The sequence below is a fragment of the Cololabis saira genome, chromosome 11 (genome assembly GCF_033807715.1).
Source record: "Cololabis saira isolate AMF1-May2022 chromosome 11, fColSai1.1, whole genome shotgun sequence".
NCBI lineage: Eukaryota > Metazoa > Chordata > Actinopteri > Beloniformes > Belonidae > Cololabis > Cololabis saira.
The window spans coordinates 20,583,051-20,606,649 of record NC_084597.1 but is presented as its reverse complement, the minus strand read 5'-3'; the positions used below and the strand labels follow the sequence as shown (position 1 = coordinate 20,606,649).

The 23,599-nt window shown below is 41.8% G+C and overlaps 1 protein-coding gene across 1 annotated transcript in view; it reads left to right on the top strand.

Annotated features, from left to right (window-relative positions):
- LOC133454617 (netrin receptor UNC5D-like) overlaps nt 1-22,954 on the top strand; it is a 288,872-nt gene extending 265,918 nt beyond the window's left edge. The window contains exons 13-18 of the mRNA XM_061733339.1: nt 3,893-4,064; nt 9,283-9,513; nt 15,532-15,681; nt 18,217-18,381; nt 18,533-18,711; nt 20,497-22,954. Of these exons, the coding sequence (XP_061589323.1) occupies nt 3,893-4,064; nt 9,283-9,513; nt 15,532-15,681; nt 18,217-18,381; nt 18,533-18,711; nt 20,497-20,692 (1,093 nt within the window). The 3' untranslated portion in view covers nt 20,693-22,954. The remainder of the gene's footprint in view (nt 1-3,892; nt 4,065-9,282; nt 9,514-15,531; nt 15,682-18,216; nt 18,382-18,532; nt 18,712-20,496) is intronic.
- Nucleotides 22,955-23,599: the final 645 nt, after the last annotated feature.

The following is a 23,599-nucleotide window of genomic DNA, read 5'->3' as shown; positions in this document are numbered from 1 at the left end:
GCTCACAAGAGCTTTCCTGTGTCCTCTGGGCGTCAATACGTTTCTGTGTCTGTGATCTTCGGTTTAGCTGGGGACAGAGGGTCGCCCAAGGACAAATTCATGGTGGGTGACCAATTGCACCTGATATTATGTCCCTCACAGGTCTCAATCAGTCTTCAAACGTATTTCTCTGCAGAATTGGCCGACTTGGTTTGCTTTCTGTGTTTCTCTACTTTCTTGAACCTAAACGTTTCCTTCAATTTACTTTTGAAAGTTTCTGACTGAGCAGGGTTTTGTGATTTGCAATTTGTGGTCCAGGAGGTCTGTGATGTTGGATCAGTCAATCAAACCTCCACGTCTGGAAGCAGGTGGCGCGATCAAAGTCTGATCCCTCTGTATGTTTAGCCGACAACAAGCACACCTGCCGTCAGAGGACTGTTGATTTTATCAGGGTAGTGTAGCAGCCCCAAGTCTAGCCCAAGCCTTCAGCGGGGCGTCAGACGTGGAGCTTTGACTTCATCTGGGGTGTCAGGTCAAGTTCCTTGAGGACAGAGCTGGTGTTGACATCCGTCAGTTGACCTCCTGCAGCGGGCTCACAGCTTTCTGGGGGGGGGGCCATGTTTAAGAGGTGAATGAACAGAAGTGGACCAAATACTGGGAGCTGGTGGAGACATGCATGCATTTTCCTAGCGCTACATTAACGACCTGTAAGATGAACGCCAGCATGCGTGCATCCGAACGCTGAAACAGTTCCAGGTTCTTGGTATCTCACCGGTTCTGTGTGAAGCTTTGTGCTTTATTAAACTCTTAGAAACTGTCTCTACACAACTAAAAGATCTGGGGCCTCATGTACAAAAAGTGCGTGGATTTCAACGTGAATCCGTGGGTGGAGATTTTGCATAGGCAAAAAAAAAAATTCAGATTTTCAAAACTGTGCGTACGCCCAAATCCCCGCACATTTCTTTGAACATCACAATCAACATGGAATCGAGCGCACATGCAGGAGCAGGATACTCCTCTCTGTCTTCTCCCTCAAGTAGATACATTTGAATAGGACGATGAGGATAAATATCCATTAAAAACCGCTCACCCTAACAAGGAACTTGCAAAAACAAGTGAAACTAATTTTTTAAAAGAACATTGGCCGTGAGCTGGAGACACCTGTTAGAATTTGAGGCCTGGAAAAACAATTTATTTGGGGGCATTTCCTCCGATTTAAGCTGTAAAAGAAAACAGAGTAATGCACTGTAGTTGTGTTGACCGCATTGCATTATGGGTATCACTGTTCTTTGCTTTGTGTTGCATTCCGTGAAGAGTTGTGGGTTTATTGTGCTCATACGGGGTTGTGAATAGTTTAATTTCAGCGTTAGTGTGTCATTACACTCTTTTTTTTTTTTATTTTAAGATACAACACCATAACTTAAGTTGGTGGGACGAAAAACGGCTCCTCGTTCCGCTTTATTGTCACACGTATTATATACTAACGGATTAAGCCTAATGTACATGTGTATTACGTCTTATTGAGTAGTTGTCCCATACGATCGTCATGGCGGCTGAGAGATATCTGACCTGTCAGCAGCTCCTGCTGAAAGCATCATGTTGGTCCAAACCGGAGCTTCGCTGGGAGCAGTTCAGGACAGCGATCCAGAAGGATTCTCTTGGTGACCTAAACCAGCTGATGATCCAGTCTTCATCCTGGACCAGCAGGTCTACGTGGTCCCTGATGACTCTCTGCCTCCTGATCCTGCACCAGCAGTGTTTTCAGAACCAAAGCTGTCATTGTGATTGACAGGTTCCATCATTGTGATCCTACCTTTATATGTTCATGTGGTTGATTGTGAGATTGTTACAGCTCCACTCTTGTGTAACTTATCTGGTGATGCGGGGACCATCGTGTTCTTCACATGTGGTCATGAACTTATTGTTGACGTCACGTTTTCTCATATTCTGCACTTCGTTGCATCACCAGTGGGTGTTGCCAACAGCCAAAACCACAGAAATATGCGTACACCAGCCTTGATGTGTGCGTGAGGAAACGCAACTTTTCATGTTCAAGTAACTTTTTGAACATCCGACTGTGAGGTAAGAAAGTAGCGTACGCACATTTTTTGTGCGCCGCACTCTTCGTACATGAGGCCCCCTGCTGTCTAAAACACCAACCAAGAAAACGTGAAAAATGCTCCCATTCAGGCAGCACTTTAGCCATGTAGCTTCACTTTTGTATTAATTAGCTCCGTGCTTCTGCTGTGACGTCGGTAATTACCAGACTGCCGGTGAGCTAAGGTTAAAGTTGACTATCAAGCATTTCTGATGATGTTTATGAGAACAAACACTGCACATTGTTGGTTACGGATGCAGTTAATAGTTCAGCAGCTCACACCCCTTTTACTGTTTGTTTGCAGAAAGGCCCCACATGACCTTTCTTTTATTTATTTATTTATCACAATGTTTATTGTCATTGTTTGTTCTCCCAACCAGAACTGAAGCTATAATGCTTAGCTTATGAGTTCCAGTCCTTATCAAGGAGGACACTATTTTGCTGGGGGTGAATATAGTTCAGTTTGTGGTTCTCACAAAAGGAGAAGAAAGAGAGAAAGAAAGAAAGGACCCTGCTTCTGCTACTCTGAGTTTAAACCACAGAACATGATGTGAACAGCTGTAGTGTGACAGCGCTTTCTATCAAAGAAATAGTTCCCATGAAAACTGCTGACAGTGCTTTATTTTATTACCAACTTGTCACATGTTAATACCCAACACTTGCCAGGGTGGTGTGTTTCTTTACAGTGTCTTTTTTGAGACAGAAAGCTAATAAAAATGAAGCAGGTTTTATGCAGCTCCCTCTCGAGCCACAAAATGCTGGAAACCGCTGCTTGACATATGCAGGAGCGCTCCCTCCAGTTTTGAACGCTTTAATATCCAACGTTATAGAAGAGCTCCTTTGGATGCTTCAGCAGAGTGCAGCTGTGTATAAATGAGGCATTTTAGCTACTTAAATGCTACACTCCCGGATTTTCTGTTTTTTGTTATTTCCATCTGAGTTAAACATCCTAAAATTTTGTCAAATTGAACATGTGTTGATGTTTTTGTTCTTTTTTCCGAGATCACCATCATCCCTCATCAAGATTATTTCCGTTTCCATTTTTTTTTATGTCTTTTTTTTTAAATGGTATCATAAACCTGGCAGAATAAATGAAACTAAATGGATAGGCGACGTCGTCGTGAGCCCACGGCGCTCTGTAACCGTTTGAGGTCAGGCGTGTTTGTGTCAACATGAGCAATGTGACCAATAAAAACTACACCTTCTGTGTTTAAGTCATTCTCACCCCTGTTTGTGTGTATTTCTGAGTCTGTCCACACACACACACGCACACACGCACACAGGGGTCTGTCCCTGCTGCAGTCATATTAATGCTGCTGAGAAACGTCCACACTGCAGCAGTGACAACAGCAGCAATATCGTGTTCTGCGCATGTGAGGTATCTGGCCGGGCCAGCTGCATGACTGATGGTGGTCCCATCGATTGCGCTCTGTCTTCGAGGCTTCCAGCCAAGTTCAGGCCCCTGGCCAAGAGCGGCTTGGCCTGGCTAATCTGTCACCTGGTTGGCCGGAGCGGGCTCCGTAAGCCCCATCGACCGGTGGAGCTTACACGCTCTGCGCTAAAGCCTGTCCTCCCCAGCTTCACTGTCCATTAGTCTTGGTGCTTTAATCTTCCTCTATCTGTGTGTCTGTGCGTCAGCTTGTCAGAGACTGATTCATTAAGAGCGTCCAAGGTTTTGAGTTTACTTTGTTCATTGGTGAGGGTTTCACTCTGAACATTTCATACACAGTGATTCATCTTCATTGCTTTTGAAATAATAAAATGTGTTTAATTTGGTCATTTCAACAAATGAATGTGACCTCTCTGTCTGCACAGCACTCTGTCTGAGGATGAGTCAGAGATCTTTCTGAGCCCTGCAGTCACGTACGGCCCGCCGGGCCTCGACCTGTCCTGCCCTTTAGCCATGACCATCGCACACTGCGCGGAGATTGCTGCCGACAACTGGACGATCCGGTTAAAGAGACAAGTCCAGAACAACAAGTGGGAGGTGAGCCGCTTCCGCCTGACCTCAGCAGGACATCAGAGGTTGAGGTTGTGTGTCGTAGCGTCTGTGCAGGACGCTATGAAAACAACAGTTGAAGCACAGCTGGAATACCAATGCAACTCATTTTTATGGGAATCTTTTCTTTTTGTTTTGATCACCTGGTTTTGTCCTGCAGGTACTGAGCTGAACTCAGAATTATGGTTCTGCACAAAATCTTGTCTCTCAAGCTCATACCTGATGATGTTTTGGGTCCAAAACATATGTCAAACCAAATTCAAATATCTATGAACCCTGGTTAGATGATCATTCTGGCCTCTCTTGTGAGACAAACCCATTAATCCTTAACAGTGCTGGAGGAGAAAATAAATGAACCCAAAGACTACAAGGATCAGGGAAAGTTGATTTGAGGTTGTAGTTTGGAAACCTCAAACTCAGTTCCTGAAATAAGTGGTTAAGAGCTTGACGTATAAACATTATTGGTTTGCTTTTCATAGCAAAGATAACAGGCAGGACATCTCTGTAGACAAATGATCTAGAGCAGGTGACAAGGATTCAAAGTCATCTCAAAGTGTTGAGGCATCAGTCCAATTGTTGGACCAAACAAAGTCTAGTAATATGGCTACTCTAAGAAACAGACATCAAGCCAAGACCCCTACAGAGGCACAACGCAGAATCCTCCAGTGAGGTTAAAAAGAAGTAGTTAGAGTTTAAGGATTGAAGACATCGCTGGAACTGCCAAATATCTCAGCTCATGAGTCTGCTGAACAGAAGTCATTGGTGTGCATGGCAGAGCAAAACCATTGCTACAACCATATTCCCAGTAGTGTTGCCAAAGGGCACGCTGGCTGGGCATATGTTTTGCAGACTGATGTGATGAAACAAATGCCGCTTTTGCACTGGTACCACCTCAGCTCGGTTCTACCCGTTTTGCGCTTTCGCACTAGGGCTGAGACGTGTAGAGCCGCTCCAAGTCGGTACTTTTTTCTGTAACCATTTCAGTGAGGTTCTTTGCGGACTGAGCAGGGACTATTTCTGACGTCACCACCCTCCGCGCCAGTGATTGGTCGGGGGGCGGGGACGTCACCACCCTCCGCGCCAGTGATTGGTCGGGGGGCGGGGACGTCACCACCCTCCGCGCCTCTGATTGGTCGGGGGGCGGGGCCGTCAGACGAGATCAGGAAGCGGGAGTCAGCGCGAGAGCGACCCGCGGCTCGCAGCGATTTTATTATGAAGCGCAAAACGTCTGTTTGGTGATCCAACTCTGAGGTGCAGATGTTCATAAACCTGGTGGCTGTCGAGAAAAATTTAAAAAAGCGATGTAGACGGGCTGTTTTACTCTCAGCCGCTCCCGGCTCCAGCTGATTTCTGATCAGCGCCGACATGAACAAAGGTGTTGCGCAATCGACGTCACAGCAGCTTCACCCAAACCTGCCCGCTTCTCCCCTGGCAGTGCGAAAACACACGTGTGGAACCGTGTAAAGCCGCGCCGAGCCGAGTCGGGCCAAGTAAGTCCTAGTGCAAAAGCGGCTAAAGGGGCCCAGTTACGCACCAGTGAAACATTATCCCACACGTATGCTGGTGGGAGCGTTTTATGTTGGACTTTTTCCCCCTGCTATCTCAGGGTCTGTACCAAGCGGGAAAATCTGGGGATTCATTTCGCTTTGGCTTTTCCACAGTCGAACCTGAGTGATGCAGCAAGGTGATGATCGCAATCATTGATGTTATTCAAGCACAGGATGGCCTCAGAGTAGGAAAATCCACCTTTTGGAGTGGTCCAGTTAGAGCCCAGACCTTCATGCCGTAGAGATGCTGTGGAATGACCTTCAGAGAGATAGACTCCTGCTGCATCTAGGAATGGTAAAATATTCCTCCTGGACATTTTGCAGGTCTGACCCAGGGATTGTGGGATTACTCGCTTGAGGTTATTGCTGCCCAAGGAGTTTCAACCAGCTATTGACTCACTCACATCTTCCTCCAGCTCTGTGAAGGTTCCCTGGGTCCGTTGACTCTATGATTGTTGGTGCGTTATCAGCTGAAACCCTTGTTTGTTTTTTATTGTGACTGAGATGAAGATCTGCTCACATTTTGTGCAATTTAATACAAAAAACCCACTGAATTCCAGATTTCCAGGAGTTTACATGTTTTTTTTCTTGCCATTGTAGTTCATCTGCAGTTTTTATGGAAAAAAAGAAGCCTAAAAGCCTAAAATAGCTGAATTAAATTTCAAAAAACACTAAAAGAGCTCTCACTTGCCTGATGGCTTGCTCTGAAGGCAGAAATTGATAAAAATTAATGACTTCTCTAAAGGCATTATGGTGTCATCTCTGTTGCTGCAAAAATCTTTTTTTTTTTTCATTTTTATTCTCACACCCTGCCCTGCACTCTCGGTAAGATAACACCTTCAACAGAGGAGCACTCAGACACCTGCGTTCTCTCTGCACACGCTGTTTTCATTTTCTCCCGCTTCTCGGTAGAGCAGACGCATCTAAGATGCTCTTTTAATGTTTAACTAACCTCATCAAAAAGCTTTAGGGACCTCATCGTGTGAAAGGCAGCCCACAGAGGCAGAGTTTGCTTGAGTTTGCTTGAACTTGGGGCTCTGTGACTCCCTACCAGCCTAGCCCTTTTACTCTGTGTGACATTTAATTCTAATTTACCAGCAGACGTGTTGCACAAAGGGGAGCTTTCAAAATGCAGATTGCTGATGGGAGCTATATACCAACAGAGAGGAGAGAAAAGGGGAGAAAGTCACCAAGTAGGAGCTCGAAAGATGGGAAGAGGTTTATGGAGGGAAGATATTTTCCGAATGTAACGCTGCGGCCCATCTTTGTTGCTGAGAAATAATGAGGCCTTTATCTCAGGAAGGATGCTTACTCAAAACCTAATCTCTGGAATTAGTGATAGAAAGGGAGATTGAGGTCTCTCTGCCAATCCGTCTTCCTCTTTTTACTTTGCCCCCCCTTCCTCTCTTTCACCCCATCTGCCTCTCAGCAGCATTCCCATTTAGGCCTGCACTTTGTTTCACACTTGTTTGACTCTATCATTTCTCCCCCAGCTGCCTGAGCTCTATCACGGTGATCCGTCATGTATGCTGCAGCGCTAATGGGGAAGATTTAAGAAGCTGTGGCCCACTAAATTACTCTGCATTGCTTTACATGCCTCAGCTGGGGCCATATGCAGAGGGGGCTGCTGGGTCACAGTTATGATTCAAAGGGGGATACAGGGGAGAATTTAGCACAAGATTGGATCCAACTGCACTCCACTAATCAGTGTTGTTGTGTTACAGTATGGCCATCTGTTTAGGGAGATGTCATTGTTCATTTGGTGCTTGTTCAGCTTCACACATCTCCTCGTCTCAACTTTCCTGAACGCTTTCCTAGTTATTGTCTGTATAATATTCTCAAAACATCCATTAAACATGGGTAAACTTTTAAACTAAACTTTTTTTTTTTCTTTTCAGTGATAGGGTAGGAAAGCTCCCTCTTCGGCTCTGCTTTTACAGCTCTGTTCACAGCTGCTGGTTTTAGGGATGGGTTCAGACACTCGGCTACATCCCACCCCCCCAAAAAGGGTGTGTCTTTTTAAATCGACTCCCAAAACGACTATTTTCAGACTTGATCAACCCAAAGTGACAAATATATTTGTTAGTTTTTGGTTTACTCGTCAACTCGGGTTCAAATATAAGGTCTAAAGAAAACTATTAGTTGTTCTTATCATAATATGTCTCCTTGAGGCTGGTAATGTTTGGCATTAATGAACTGGTTATACACATGGCTAAATAGGCTGTTTTCTTTGCCTATTATGTGCCCCCCCCCCCCCCCCCCACAGTCTTTTTTTTGTTACGGTTCAAATATAATTTTTGGCTTAATCTTTTACACATGGGTTAAATGATGTTATACCATTAGCTCCACCCCACCCCCCATAAAGCTTAAAATTGTTTGTTGCAAAATTGAAGAAGCAGTTAGTCCAATTAACAGTAGAATTGATTTCTAAAGTTTTGTTAGTTTTACTACATGAATCCAATTGATTGTGAAGTGTAAAAGTCAAATATTTTGTCCGGCAGAGATACTTTATTTTCCTGTGTTCCATCTTCATTTGTTTCAGCTTGGTAATATGTACACTAAATATACATAGCTTTACACATATAGTATAATCTACGACGGAGTATTAGGGCCAAACTAAGACAAAAAAAATGGAAATTACGAAAATAAAGTCGTAATATTACGAGAATAAAGTCGTAATATTACGAGAATAAAGTCATAATATTTTGAGAATAAAGTCGTAACATTACAAGAATAAAGTCGTAATATTAAATATATTATAAATATATAAATATAACTTCACAAGATGCTCAATATTCCTCATTTTAACACAGGTAGAAGATGCTCTTCCTGTTAGAGTTCTCATAAATTAACACTTTATTCTTGTAATATTACGACTTTATTCTCACAAATTAACACTTTATTCTCATAAATTACCACTTTATTCTCGTAATATTACAACTTTATTCTCATAAATTACCACTTTATTTTTGTAATGTTACGACTTTATTCTCGTAATATTACGACTTTATTCTCGTAATATTACGACTTTATTCTCATAATATTACGACTTTATTCTCATAATATTACGACTTTATTCTCGTAATATTATGACTTTATTCTCGTAATGTTACGACTTTATTCTCGTAATGTTACGACTTTATTCTCGTAATATTATGACTTTATTCTCATAATATTACAACATTATTCTCATAATATTACGACTTTATTCTATTACCACTTTATTCTCGCAACATTATGACTTTATTCTCGTAATTTTACGACTTTATTCTCATTATATTATGACTTTATTCTCGTAATTTCCAATTTTCTTTTGTCTTAGTTTGGCCCTAATACTCCGTCGTAATAATCTACCTGTATTTTGTTGCTAAACATATTCAAATACACAGTGTAGTTGCTGAGACGTACTAATTTGAAATTGGATCATTTTTAAGCAGGAACCTCAAAAACAGGCCTTGTTTTCTTCCTGTAAGTGAAGTCCTGGTGGTACCTTTTAAATGGTAATGATCATGTAATCATAATAAGCATTGAAAAAAATCCTCAATCTAACCAAAATCCAATATTAAAATGTTCTCATGATTAACTTGCAAGACCCCGGTTGAACAGCTGCTGTTGTGTTCAATGCTTTATAACTACATTTAGTCTCTCTCCCTCCAAAGGAAGTACTATCTGTAGACGAAGAGAGCACATCGTGCTACTGTCTACTGGAGGCCCAGAGGTGCCATGTGCTGCTGGGCCAGCCGGGTTGCTACGTGCTGGTGGGGGAGCCTCTTAACCAGGAGGCAGCCAAGCGGCTGAGACTGGCCGTGTTTGGCAGCCCAGACGTCGGCAACGCTTTGGGCTTCACCATGAGGGTGTACTGTGTGGACGACACACCCCACGCATTTCAGGTACCAAGACGACATCATTAACGAGCAATTTGTGCAACAATTAAATCCTGTCTCATTATGTTCATTAAATGCTGTTTTTCTCTCACACTTTAAACATTAGAAATGGAGAAAAAAGAACAGGGTCTTCCGCCTTATGTTCAAACCAGCAACACACTGAGTGCTCTTCTTCCCTGAACAATAGTGGTGTAACAATATATCGTGCCACGAAATTTTGCGATACAAAAACGTCACAATACGTGTCGTGGAGGTGACAAACTGTATCGCGATATTGGGTTATTAATATTAATCTATTGTGTTGACTAGAAACGCGCATCCGACCTGCGGACCAAAATCTTACTCCGCTCAGAAGAAACTAGTCCCGTTTTACGGTCCCGTTTTGAGCTCTTAACTTTTACTTATGTAAGGCTGGTGTAGAGTTAAGCCTTACCTTATTAAATTAAACCTTTTTCTGGTCGTGAGTAGGATAAACACGGAGGCAACTTCTGCTGAGTTCCAGTGTACTTTAATGTCCGCTCAACAGCGTAGGATTTTAGAGCACCAACACAGCACCTAGTGCTGTATCACTCCGCCCAATCTAAAACATATTAACAACTACAGATAAACTGACTAGTGTCATTATAGTCCCTGATTTACATCAGAATATAAAGAATATATTTATAAAATAATGAACCCTGAATTACCAAAATAAACTTCTTAACAAAAATAAATCTCCTCTTACACTTATTAGGTGACCATGAATCTTTTTTATGATGTAAAAATGTATTTATTTACTTTTATTTATTTATTTAATTTTAGTTGTTAAATTAGAAAGAAAAAAGTCAAATCATACATGAGAGAAACTATTCAGTTTGTGGCTAAATATTTGTACTTGTATGAAACTGAAGATGCATAATGCAAACCTGACAATTACTTTTAGTTCAGTTTGTGGAAAATGGTTGGCCTGACTTTCTCTTTAAAACTTAAACAGTTATAAAGCATTACAAACTGTAACAATAGGGCAAACACACAGCATTGTTTTGTATTTTGTGTCTTTCAAATAAAAGACAATTTTTCCAGTCATATGTTCCTCATGCAAGGTTGTTAAAAAAATACTGCTATAATATCGTATCGTAATCGTGACCTCAATATCGTGTATCGTACCGTATCATGAGATTACTGTATCGTTACACCCCTACTGAACAACTAACTTTTCTTTATCATGCCACTACACCGTAAGGACCCGGGCCACATTACACCTGACCTCATGTGGTCCCTAGCAGAGGTGGAGGGCTTTTCCACCACCCGTGGAACTGTCTTGCTGTTGGGTGATGATAATCACCCGCATTGACGCTTTTACTCACAAATATGTACGGAAATCTTTACAAGAGTCCATCAAACGCTGGTGACACTCTTTAGTGTGGGCCCGTGTGGCTTGTGATTTGCCTGGAAGAATGGATGCTTGAATTTGTAGTGCTTCACTGAAGCAATGCCACTGGGAGATGCTCAATGGTGGGGAGAAAAAGAGGGACTTTTAATTATCAAGACAACAGATGCTCCGAGGTTCCTTCTCTGCCCTTTCTTTCCGTCGTTTAATTTGCCCTCTGTTAATTAAAGTTCTTGGTTTTTGGTTTTTGTCTGCGTAGCATTCCATGTGACAAGTTTTGTGCATCTATTACAACGAGACAGTCCAAAAGGGAGCAGTAGTTATGTTTGTTGGAAAGGCTCTGAGGCCATAGGAAACTCATTTCACAAAAGTAATTTTTCAATTTAAATTGAACATACATTCACATCCATGTTTTCTGAAGTAGTGCTGAGAGGTGGCTTCTTGCAGCCTCGAGTCGGGCTTCAGCTTTGGCTTCATTTGAGAGCAGAATTGCAAGTGAACAATGAGAGATTGGATGTAGGTGCCAAGAGCCAACTCACTCCACCTCTCCATCAGTCAGACATGGTTATTTGTTCATTTGTTCTTTTTTTTCTTTGTTTTATTTTTTTCCTTTTGTGCTTCATGTGACAAATAATTTCCCATGTGAGCCTGAAAATCGATCTGGTACAAGACGGCCTGTGCTGTTTGCATTGTCCCTGTTTCCCCAGCTTTTCCTGCAAATCCGAGATAAAGAAAACGTGAGCACAAACTTGCAAGTACAGTATAGATTAACACGTGCAAGCACACCCAACAACACAGCACCCCCCCCTCCATCCCGCTGGAAAAATAAAGTAAAAAAAGAAAAGTGTGTTCACAGCAGTGTTTAGTTTGAATGTTTTTTGTTGTTTTATTTGTAACTGTTGTATATCTAAATCAGCCACAATCCTATAAATTATGCTATTTGGTAAATAAAAATAGAATAAAATAAGTCACAGCTCTTATAAATCCAAATTTGTTTGTTTATTCATTCTGGTGCATGGAAAACACAAAAACCCAAGGGGGCACATCCAGGTTTTATCTGAAGTGAGCTGGGAAGTGGAGTTCCTCGAATGACTACTAGGGGCAAGTCCAACCTCCATGGACCCAGTTGTTAAAATGTCCACCTTAAAGGAGCTTGAGGCCGGATTGTGGCAAGATTTATGAAAAAAATCCGTATACATTTTAAGTTTTCTAGTAATAATGTCAGATGAAGCGTTCCAAACCCAAAAGAATGAGTCCTCTAGTGCAGTGCTTCTCAATCCTGGTCCTCGAGTACCACTGTCCTGCATGTTTTAGATGTTTCCCTGCACCAACACACCTGATTCTAATTAAAGGTCCTAATTAGCTTGTCACCAAGGTCTGCACAGTTCTGTTGATGACACAGGTACTTGTATCACGGTGTGCTGAAGCAGGGTAGCATCTAAAACATGCAGGACAGTGGTACTCGAGGGCCAGGATTGAGAAACACTGCTCTAGCGTATCTCTCCGTTGCCTTGAACAGGCTGTGTGCTGCAAAATGTGCTGCAATTCGGTCCCGAATTTCCCGTGCTGGGCTGCGGATGTGACGTCACATGACGCTGCATGTGCGTTCTCCCCGTTCTCCCGTGCCGGCTTCACTGTTGGCTGCAGTACCCCCAACGGCCGTCGTGGTGAATGGTGGCGCTAGAGAGTCTCATTTCTTAAAAGGAGCCTCAAGCTCCTTTAACAGCAGAGATAAACACATTTAATTGGTGGAGGGGGAACGGCTGACTCTATATTACACTAATACCTTTATGCTTTTTTTCCCATAAAATTTAGATTCACTTGGTCAGATTGTTTGGAAACTGCTGACAAAAAAAAGATTTCCTTTTTTTTTATTTTAAAACAGTGTAGTGCACTATATAAATACTTTTGCAAACCTGGTTGCCAACCTGAAACACCACCGTGGTAACAACAGCGTTAGTTTAAACGGGCCAAGTGAGTCCCCCAGGTCTGTGGAGCTTTTAAAAAAGAAATAAATAAAAGTCCATCCAAACATCTTCGGAGGGCAGATACTTTTAAAACCTGGAAAAACATTTCAAGAGAAGAAATGGGAAGTTTAGTTGCGTTGTTATATCACAAATGCTGTCGTTGCAATGTCACACAATGGCATCACTGCATGAAAGAGAGCATCCCTTTTATTCACCTTGACACGTCTGAAAAACACTCAAATCAGTCTGAAACACTAAAAGTGATGTATCAATAGCTGCAGCATCCTCTCATGTACGGGGAGACTAGCATAAACAACTCATAGCGGTCACGGTGCACAGAGTGTATAATAAAAGTAACCCTACCCTACGTCTCATATTGGACGGTTAACAGTCCAAACTTGTCGGGGACTTTGCAATCGTGTCAAAAGTCCAGACAGGTTGCGTGTTAAACTACCGTGAGAGGAGGATAGTTCACGTGTTGGAAGCAGAGACCATGAACTCTGTGGGTAATGCAACAACTACGTGGACATGTCTCAGATGGAAAGGTTTTTTTTCATAAACGTCCAAATCTAAGATTACATCGTTTGTTTGATCCCCTACGGAGGTTTAGACATCTAATAGACCGAAGGCTGTATTAACTGGAATGTTCCTTTAGCTGAAACCCAAAAAAGAGCCGTCTGTGACAGCTTCCCATGTTTTCTTTCATGCCGAAAAGTAGCCTAAACAATGTGTGAAGAAGATATTTGTATAAAAAAGAAATAAATGTAAGAGGTCCCTAAAGGAAGGAAGAAACTGTAGTTCATCTGCAGTTTCTTGGTGTGCACATTTAAATTATTTATCACACATGGTATGTGCATATTTTGGTTCTTTTTAATTATTCTGTTGATATGTTTTAGTTAATTTGTGCGCACAAGATAAAAGCCTAAGAGCTAACCTGAACACCACAGTGCACATGTAAGGATGTTTCATTCGTCTTAAAATAACATGAGCTGCCTTAAAAAATCTTTTTTTTTTTCATAAATTTTCTCTAAAATATTGACTCTTTCCAGAAGAATGAAATGTATTGTAGATAAATGCAGAAAATGTGCCGTAAAGTGTTATTTTTCCATGCTCCCTAATGCACAGTGGGCTACTTTTTGATTTACTTATTCTTATTATTCAATTATTCATCTTCATTCACGCTCTGCTGTTTGCTTGTAAATGAAAGGGGATGCTGGACTGGTAACCCAGATGAGAATACGGTATCTAATCAAACAAACTTAAAGTATAGGAATGATGAAGGACTCTTTCAGACGTTTTTAAACGCCTCCTCAATTTTTGTTAAAGGTCTGCTTGTTAAATGATGATTTAAAGGGAAGTTGACACCTACTCAGGCTGAGGTATTGTGCGTTGTGTTTTGGGAATGTTTTACAGTGTCGCATCCTCGTTTTGCTGAACTCTTGTCCTCACCGTGACATTACCCAAGTCCTTGCTCTCTCATTGGCTCAAATGAGGCTCCAAATATGGGATGTGCCACCTGTCGGCAGTTGGAGATGGCTTGTTGCAGAGCATCTTTGAGTTGTGTCAACGAGCGACTGACAGTTCCCCATCAGTTTCCCTCCCTGTCCATTCGGAACACACATCTTCCAAAGCGATCCACCTTTGTCTCTGTATTTGTATCTTCCCAAAAGTCTTGGGCATGTCCCAGACTTTTTTTATTGCTGAATCACGAATACTTACCTTAACGGAGACAAGGTAGGCCTGCAGGGCTGTAGATGTTGTTCTGGGCTCTTTGGTGACTTCCTTGATGAGTCATTTTGGTCAGCCGGCCACTCTTGGGAAAGTTGATAATTGCTCAATGTTTTCTCCATTTGTAGATAACGAGTCTCACTGTGATTCCCCAGAGTCCCAAAGCTTTAGAAAGCCTTAGAAGCGACTTTGTCACCCTTTCCACACTTAGAGACGTCACTGACTTTGTTTCTCAGCAGTTCTTGGGTTTCTTTAAATCAGGGCATTGTGAGTAAGTTTACTGCTTCTTTTCTCTTTCTAACACAGGGTCAGGTTGATAATGATTAATGAAAACATCGTTAAAAAACTGCATTTTGTATTTATTTTGGTTACCTTTGTCAGATATTCAAATGTGTTTGATAATAATGCATAATAATGCATGCAAGTGTGATTAAAACGAAAAAAACAATAGACAACTGGAAGGGATTGGTTTGTGTTTTATATTAACAAATTAAATTGATTTGTCAAGAAAATGTTAAATATGTTGCATTCTTGCTGTGTGCTGTAAATGTAAGAGCAGTTGGACTTTTTTAAGGTAAGTATGAATTCCCATGCTTGGGCTGAATTTTCATTCTAACTCTTACACATATTTTGCTCCTTAGATTATTCTAATCTAATTTTTAGATTTCAGTAATCATAAAACACTAGTCTGGTGAGAAGAAGGTGTGTGGGAGTTTTCTTTTTAAATTGTCTGCAGCTTTCCTCCTCCGACGCACCTTTCTGCATATCCGGTGTCCTAAAAGTTTGCTACTTTAGATTTCAGTAATCACTCATGAATGCTCGTCATTCATTTTATTCACAATTTTGTTCATACTTCTTATTTCGTCCAATCAACAATCTGAACCAAAAGAGAGTTGTTTTAAGAGACAAAGAGGATGATATATATATATATATATATTAATAGCCCCTTTTTTTTCTCAGGAGGTGGCTGTGGGGGAGCGCAGCAGGGGGGGACGACTCCTGGAAGAGCCCAAAATGATGCTGTTTAGGGGGAACACTTTCAGCCTCCAGGTGTCCATCCAGGACGTCCCACAGTTGCTCTGGAGCATCAAGCCTTTCACCACCTGCCAGGTAGGAGGCCTTTGCGAGTTTAACGCTGGTTAGAGCAGCAAGTGCGTTCACTGCAAGTCCGTCTAATTTCAATCGCACTCGGCTTTGTCACGGTCATGCACCCACAGAGAATCCGTGCACCTTCATCTTCTTCTCTCCCCTCACACCTCCTGCTGTCTCTCTCCATCAGTTTAACTTTCTTTCTTTTTTTTTTTACTTGTTGGCCCCATCAAAGCTAAAGGGCAGCAGCAAGGGCACAGCAGGAGATCACTAAAGCAAGCTATCTCATCCACACATACAACATCACGAACCTAATTATGACTACCGGGCTTGAACACACACACGCACATCATCGTTATCTTCCTAGGGGTCTGCAGGGTCTGCATGCTACTTGTTCTGCTCTGCCCTGTGATGTTTATCCCACCAGCGACATCCTATTAGTAGAATTAGCACGCTATAGTGCCTTCAGAATACCAACCAGGATTTCTGAAAGAGAGACAGTCTTACCAGGATGATGATGCTGCTCTCATTGAACGCAGGCTTTTATAAGTGGCTGTGCTCATGTCTGCTGGATCTGAAGAGCAGGTGATTCATCTGTAAAACAATGTTTTGACCTGTTCACTGCTCCGCTGTCTGGGTCACACAGCAAAGGTAATGGAGGCTGAAAAAGATGTTTCAGACTGCATTTGGTCCGTGTATTTACTTTGCGTTTTTCACCTACATCATTTGGGGAGAATGTAGTGTAAACTGCACAAAATTGATGCAACATTTGTCCTATATCCACGGTGATGTTAGAGAAACTCAAATAAAGATTGAGATTTTACTATATGCCTCATAGAAGGAATCTAGAGTTAAAAATAAGTTTATAAATCTACTGTAAGTCTTTTGTAAAATGAGCTTGAGAGATGGATTTTTGCATCGTCTGTTTCTATTATTACTAATTATTACTATTATTTCTTCAAAGATGATGCTTATGCCCCATATTTTGAATCGGTGCCATACAGTCACGTACAAAAATGTTGTATTCCCTTTTTTGAGCCCATAAGATACATCTCATCAAACCGGGTCTTAGTATTAGACAAAAACAACCTCAGCCAAACAACAATACATGGCTGTTTCCCTGTGACATTTTTCGTGTACCAAAATAAAGGCAAAAGTGAGGCCAACTATCTGAAAGCTGAAGCTTCCTGGAACAGAACACCTTTATGGTGATGGTGGGACCTTTAAGGATCTGTACATGAGCTCAAGTCCAAAAATCTCAAGATTGTAAAGAAAAATGTGACAGAATTCCTCCTCAAAGATGTGAGAGACTGATAAAGAACTACAAGATATTCAACCACAGGGTACTTAGTATTGGCCACTTGATTTTTGTCTTCATTTTTGTTCAATAGATAATAGCGCTCTGAAAAAATATTGAGTTTGTGCATGCTTAAAACATGCCTCTAAACCTGTCTTGTTCAGTAACGTTGGCTTTTTTAAATCAAAATCTCAATCATGTGAATCATGTAGCAAAGAGCATTTTCTCAATAGCCGATCTTTGATCACACATGGGTGTTTGTTCGCATTATTTGGGGAACTCGAGGCAATTATTTCATGATGCGTTTGATTACTTGAATCAAACTTCAACGGACGCCAGGATTAGTCTTAAAGTTTGTTTCTAACGACATATGCTTTTAACTTAACGTTATGTCGCTTACTAAGTAGTTGCTAAACAGTTTAGCAACATTGTTGCGCTCCACCAAAGATGTTCAGTTGAGAAGATGCTCTTCAGTACATGATAAACACATGAAACAGCTTATTTCGCTGAAAAGTGACATGAGTTTGTACTAATAGTAAAATGCACTATAAACATATTCTTTTATCTTTTTCCCACAAAAAAAAAGTATATAAAGAGAGGGTAATAATTACACGAATAACAACATTGAACATGACGGTACAACTGAATCACATGGAACTGAAATTATTTGGTGTCGAGCTTTTCTTTGGCATCAGGAAAGCATGAAATGTTCAGGTAGCTGGAGGAGGGGGAAGTGCAAGAGGTTTTTAAAAACAGACGTATTCTGAAAAAAAGACTCTTTTACATTTGTAACAAGAAAAATCTATTGAATGCACGTATTTTAGAATCTTTTTTATGTGTGGGGGGTCCGGTACCTTAACCTTAGTCCGCGAGCAGGTTTGGATCCTACAGCTGTATCGTGTTTGATGCATGACTTTTCTGAGACCTCTCACCTCTAAAGCTTGTTTTTTATCGGTTATTTTCTCCATCAAGCTTTGCAGAGTAAACAACAGCACCTGAGGGCTCCAACACCTGCCAGTTTTCTTCTTAGTTAAAGTTGTTGATTAGGCAGCATCATTGATTGGATAACGAAGCCATTTATTCACTCTTAATTAAGCATGTAAAAGAGCAAAGTGGGTTGCAAAGCAGGTTTCCAAAAAGGAAAAAATGGAAATAACAAATGTCTTCAGCAGGAATTTAATGGGTTTTCAGTTTCCGTAGCCTAATCCTTTCATCATCACGTTCATCCCGTCCGCCCTCCATCTGTCCTCCCTCTGCAGGAGTTCTCCTTTTCTCAGGTGTGGGCCGGTAACCAGCGTCCCCTGCAGTGTGCCTTCTCTTTGGAGCGATACAGCCACTCCCCGTCTCAGCTCTCCTGCAAGATCAGCATCCGGCAGGTCACAGGAGAGGAGCACATCCTCCAGATCTATACGTCTGTCGTGGAGGTACGGAATGGGCAGTCTTGATGTGATTCAACAGCTTGGTTAATGAGCCTGTCGTGGGGCCCTTCACAACTAAATGTCTTCTATGCAAAGCCTGTAAACATTTTGGGCTGCAGCATGAATTGTCTGACATCTTTCTCTCTCTCGCTCTAAGAATGAAAAGGCAGTGGTCCCGTTTTTCACTCAGTCAGACTGTACCATCACATCGCAGACAGGGTCAAGAGCCTTCAAGATCCCCCCGTCCATCCGTCAGCGGATCAGCGCCACCTTTGATGCCGATAATGCCAACGGGAAGGACTGGCGGCTCCTGGCTCGAAAGCTCCACATAGACAGGTCTGTGTTGCAGCAACCAAATCTCAGTCTTCAGCAGCTATTTACATACAGCTGAGTCATCTATGAACGGACAGGCCGGCGTGTGTTGTTTGGAAAAAACGGAGGGACAATCTTGCGTACGTGCCCCGCTGTGAAAAAACACATGGTCTCCAGTTTAAATAATGCTTTCAATCTGGGATTCAGGAACTGTGTCAGGCTTTATCTTCCATCAGTAGCCAGCCTTCAGTTTCATGCCACGCTGCTGATTTCATTATAGATCTAAAAACACATGCACAGAGGATGAGGACCGGGAACACTTCAGCCCTGTCCGAATACTGTAACTGCAGATAAGTTGCCTTATTTTGCAAAATAAAACAAAACAATCCAGAGGAAAATCTCTGACTGCTGACTGTCCAGCTTCTGGCAAGAAAATGCGTCCATGTTTGCACTTCTCATTAGCAGCTTTTCTGCATATGCTCCAATCTCTGCTTAACTGTCAGGAGGCTGTGCCAGGTCAGTATTTGTGTAGGTGTGGGAGGATTTTATTTATTTGGAGAACGGGGTTGATCTCTATTTGTGCTTCAGACGAGAAGTCAATAATCAAGTGCTTACAGCTACAACAAGACTCAGATCTGTGCAGTCAGCTCAAGATCTGACGGAGAGGATGCTTTCCCCTTCTTGCCAGCTGGAAAAGCATGAGGGGAGGAGGGAAAAAAAGAAAAGTTATCCAGAAACTATGCTATTTAAGGAATTTCACTTTAACCAAGTCTGAAGCTGTAGCTGAGGAACGGGGAAGAATTTCAGAGCTTTCTCGGCTCAGCAAAGCACACCAATGTAATAGGAATGTCTCCACCTACTTAAGCTGATTTTAGTAATTATTTCTCTGAATGTGTGGAAACATCATCATAAGGGGGGCGGGGGTCAGAGGGGAGCAAGAGAAACAAGACTGCAGTGAAACAGTGCCCTCTGTTGGACAGATGATGCAACAGCAACAGAGAGGTAAAATAGGAGTTAGTGTTGTTTTTACACAATAATCCGTCAGTTAGTTTTACTGCAACATTTTCCATGAGACAAATCAAATTGTTTTAGATTTTGAGTGAACATTTAATCAGTTGAAGACCTGAAACTTCCAGAAAAGCTGCTGGAAAGTGTGACTCATCCCGTCCTGCTGCTGATCTCTTGAAATGAAAAGTTGCATGTTGGCACCACTGTGGATTTGTCAGTTGGGAGATTAACGACAAGACTTTTCCTAAGTCTGTATTTAGAAAGATCCAAAGACGTAAATCATGATTCAGAAAGCATTTGCATGTATGATGGAGCTCCGCGAGCCCGCCGCTCAGCCATGAAAAAACTTTCAAGGCAAAGTGGAGATGATTATTATTCATTATTATTTATTTATTAAAAAGCTGCTGTACCGCAGACAGGTGAGTTCTACAGCAAGACATTAGGCTCGTCTTAAGGAACTCCAAACTCTTCAGTTCATCCCCAGTTAAAAGTCTCTTTAAATCAAGCGCCAGACATTTACCTAAATTAAAAAGCTGCTTCACAGCAAGTCATATGAAGTCAGAAGGAAACCTAACTAGTATTTATGGACTGGAGTCTGTTTTGGTCTGACATTGACCTCTCCTCTCTTGAAACCCTAAACATGTAACATATTTAATGCTAACGCATATAATTGCCTTTTGAAAAATGTGCTCAGGCTCATCTGTTTTAATGACTGCAGCACACCCACTTCATTACTGAACCACTTCATGCGATGTACTGTATTATTAAAATGTTCTCTTTTTTTCCCCCTCTGGCTTGCAGGAACCTGTGCTACTTTGCATGTCAGGAAAGCCCATCTTCTGTGATTCTGAGTCTGTGGGAAGCCCAGCACCAGGATTCTTCAGACCTGGATTCTCTGGCCAGCGCCCTCGAAGAAATCGGCAAGGTCCAGTCGCCCAAGGGAACCGGCGCTCTCACTTGCAACAGAGAGGATTCTGAATTTACGAAACTTGGGTAGGGCTGGTCTGCAGCAGATCAACACGAGAGGAACCAGTACTGCATGAACATTGATGATCCGGTGTACCAACGTACCGGTGGGGAGGAGGAGACCTCTATTCAAGGAACACCTCTGCTAAACCAAATGGTCCATGACGACACAATAAAGTAAAATATATTAATAAAGACCAAAAGATGAGGCTTTGTGAGGCAATGATGCATTTTTGGAAAGTAAAATCCGAACAGTCATGTGAAAAGGGGACTAAATAATCTTAAACTCTACGTTTTTACATGTAAGGACATAACAAACAATCATCTGGCTGTTTTAAATTTGACACCTCCAACCTCAGATGATCAACATTGTGACTGTATTTAACAAAAATGAGGATCCAGTAGCTTGCAGATCCGGCGCTAGCAGCAGTAGCTTGCAGAAGTCCTTCCCTGTTTGACCGTGTCTGTGGTTCGCGTCATTGTGGAGGAGTTTTGGTCCACTCCTTTAGGTCGTTGATGTTTCTCAACTTTATCCGCAGGAACCTTAGCTTCTCAGTCAAGTGGAGGTCTGGACTTAGACCGGTCCATGTATTTATGAACCATTCTGGTGTAGGTCCGCTGGTGCGGTTGGTGATCATTGTCCTGTTATGTGACGCAGTTTCAACCAGACTCAAGCTGTCGCACATATTCCCTCATAATTCACGAGTTCATGGCCCCTCCATCCCTCTATCGCTGTGATCCATGGCTGGGATAAGGTTTTGTTGTGTTGTTTTATAGCCAAACAACTCCATTTGAGTCTTATCTGTCCTGAGGACAATGTTCCTGAAGTTCCTGTGGGTTTTTTTGTGAACTCTATGTACTGTTTTTAGCACCTTTCTAGTCTTGCTGGCTGTTTAAATCCTAGGTTCATGCAGAGCTGTGAGTCCATAGAGATGAAAGCTTCAGAGGAACGGATGGGTTCAGTGTTTTGCTAAAGGACTAACTGGACTGACAGACCAGGAATCAAACCACCGACTTTCCAGTTCCCAGATGACGGCTCTCTCCCCCGAGAGAAAGCCCCAGACTAATTTTACTTTATGGCTTTAATTTAACTAACAATCACCGCAAAGGATGCGGCACACACACCCACATAATTAAGTTCCCTGATTAATATTCATTTATGTTAACTTGGGAGCATGACACCAGAGAAGACATCCAAGAGGAGATGCTTTACTGTGTGAAACTCAGAGCTTTGGAGAAATAAAGAGAGGATTTTGTTTCCCCAGTGGAAGTCACTGACACGCTTCGGTTCTCACCTGGCATTATCAGGTGTGTCGTCATTCGTCTTGGTGGGGAACTTGTGATAGGATCTTTGGATCTCAGCCCCCACCCTGAATATCCAGATAAACAAGTACATGATTTCAACCAGCAAAGATCAAATGCATCAGGAGGCGGTGGTTAAACCGATGCCTGGTGGGACGAATAGCACCCTTCCTTTCTGTGCCAATCTTTATTTTTTCCGACCTTTCAGCAGATGAACTCTACACACACATCAATGATTGGATTGAGGAAAAAGATCCAAAACGTGGGAGATGACAAAAGGCTTCAAACAGATTAAAATAATAATGGGAAATGAGGATGAACTAAGGTAGACGAAGCAAAACAACGCAAACAGGTTCACGACTTTACGGTTGTTAAATGTAGTCACTTTTTAGCAAATTTCCCAGATTTGAACCAAAAAAACCATCTCTTGCATTCAGTTTCCCATAGGCTGCATTTTTACCACCTTCTGTATCAGCTTTGGATTTACACATCTTTTTTTTCTTGGATTTTTGAGGCTCTAGTGGCCTTTATTTTGAAAGCGGCTAGACAGGACATGGTTAGAGAAAGGGAAGAAAACACAAAGGTAAAGCGTGACAGGTTGGGATTCAAACCTGCACGAGGATGATAGCATGTGTGTGGTACCTGCCCAACCCACTAAGCTTTGGTGGAACACAACAATTGCACACACAAGTCTGTAAGTCTTTTGGCCAATCACAATCAAGATGAAGGCATTGCTTCATTCCCAGAATCTGGTGGAATGTAGTCTGTTTTTCATTCAATCAACGTTACATCAACCAGACTTCCACAGACACTTTAGCTTTAGGTTAGCTTTGATATAAATCTCCAACGATATAATATGCTACGTTGATGTTGAGTAGGGTTGCCACCCGTCCCGTAAAATACGGAATTGTCCTTTATTTGAGAAAAAAATGTTGCGTCCCGTATTGAACTAATACGGGACGCGATTTGTACCGTATTTTCATTAACTTTTACACCATATTCTAGTTGAATTATTGAAATAAATTAACCTTTACACCATACTCTAGTTGAATTATTGAAATAAATTAACTTTTACACCATATTCTAGTTGAATTATTGAAATAAATTAACTTTTACACCATATTCTAGTTGGATTATTGAAATAAATTAACTTTTACACCATATTCTTCACCTGTAGGCTATATTATACATCTTGGCTGATGTGGACATACAGTAGCATAGGAGGCTATTTCAGTTGTTAGTATGGTTGTCTGTCTGTACAGTCATGCAAGTTCAATGCTATTAAAGCACTTTAAACTTGAAATCAAAGCATTTTGTTTTTTTTTTTAAATAAACACATTTTTATTCAGTTAGAAGTTTGGGGGCTTTTTTCTTTTGGCTCCTGCGCTGCTGAAATCAGGGCGTCCCTTATTTCTATTTCTGAAAGGTGGCAACCCTAATGTTGAGTAGAAGTTACTAAACAGTTAAGCAACTTCAAAATAGAAGGAAAGAAACAGACTCTCTGGATCGATTCACATGAATGATATGATTCAAAACGGCCCTTACCTGGGAATCCTCCCACACAAGTTCCGTCCTTTTCTAGATGTGCTGTCATGAACTTTAGCCTTTGGTATGCTAACAGAGGCCTTTGCATCGT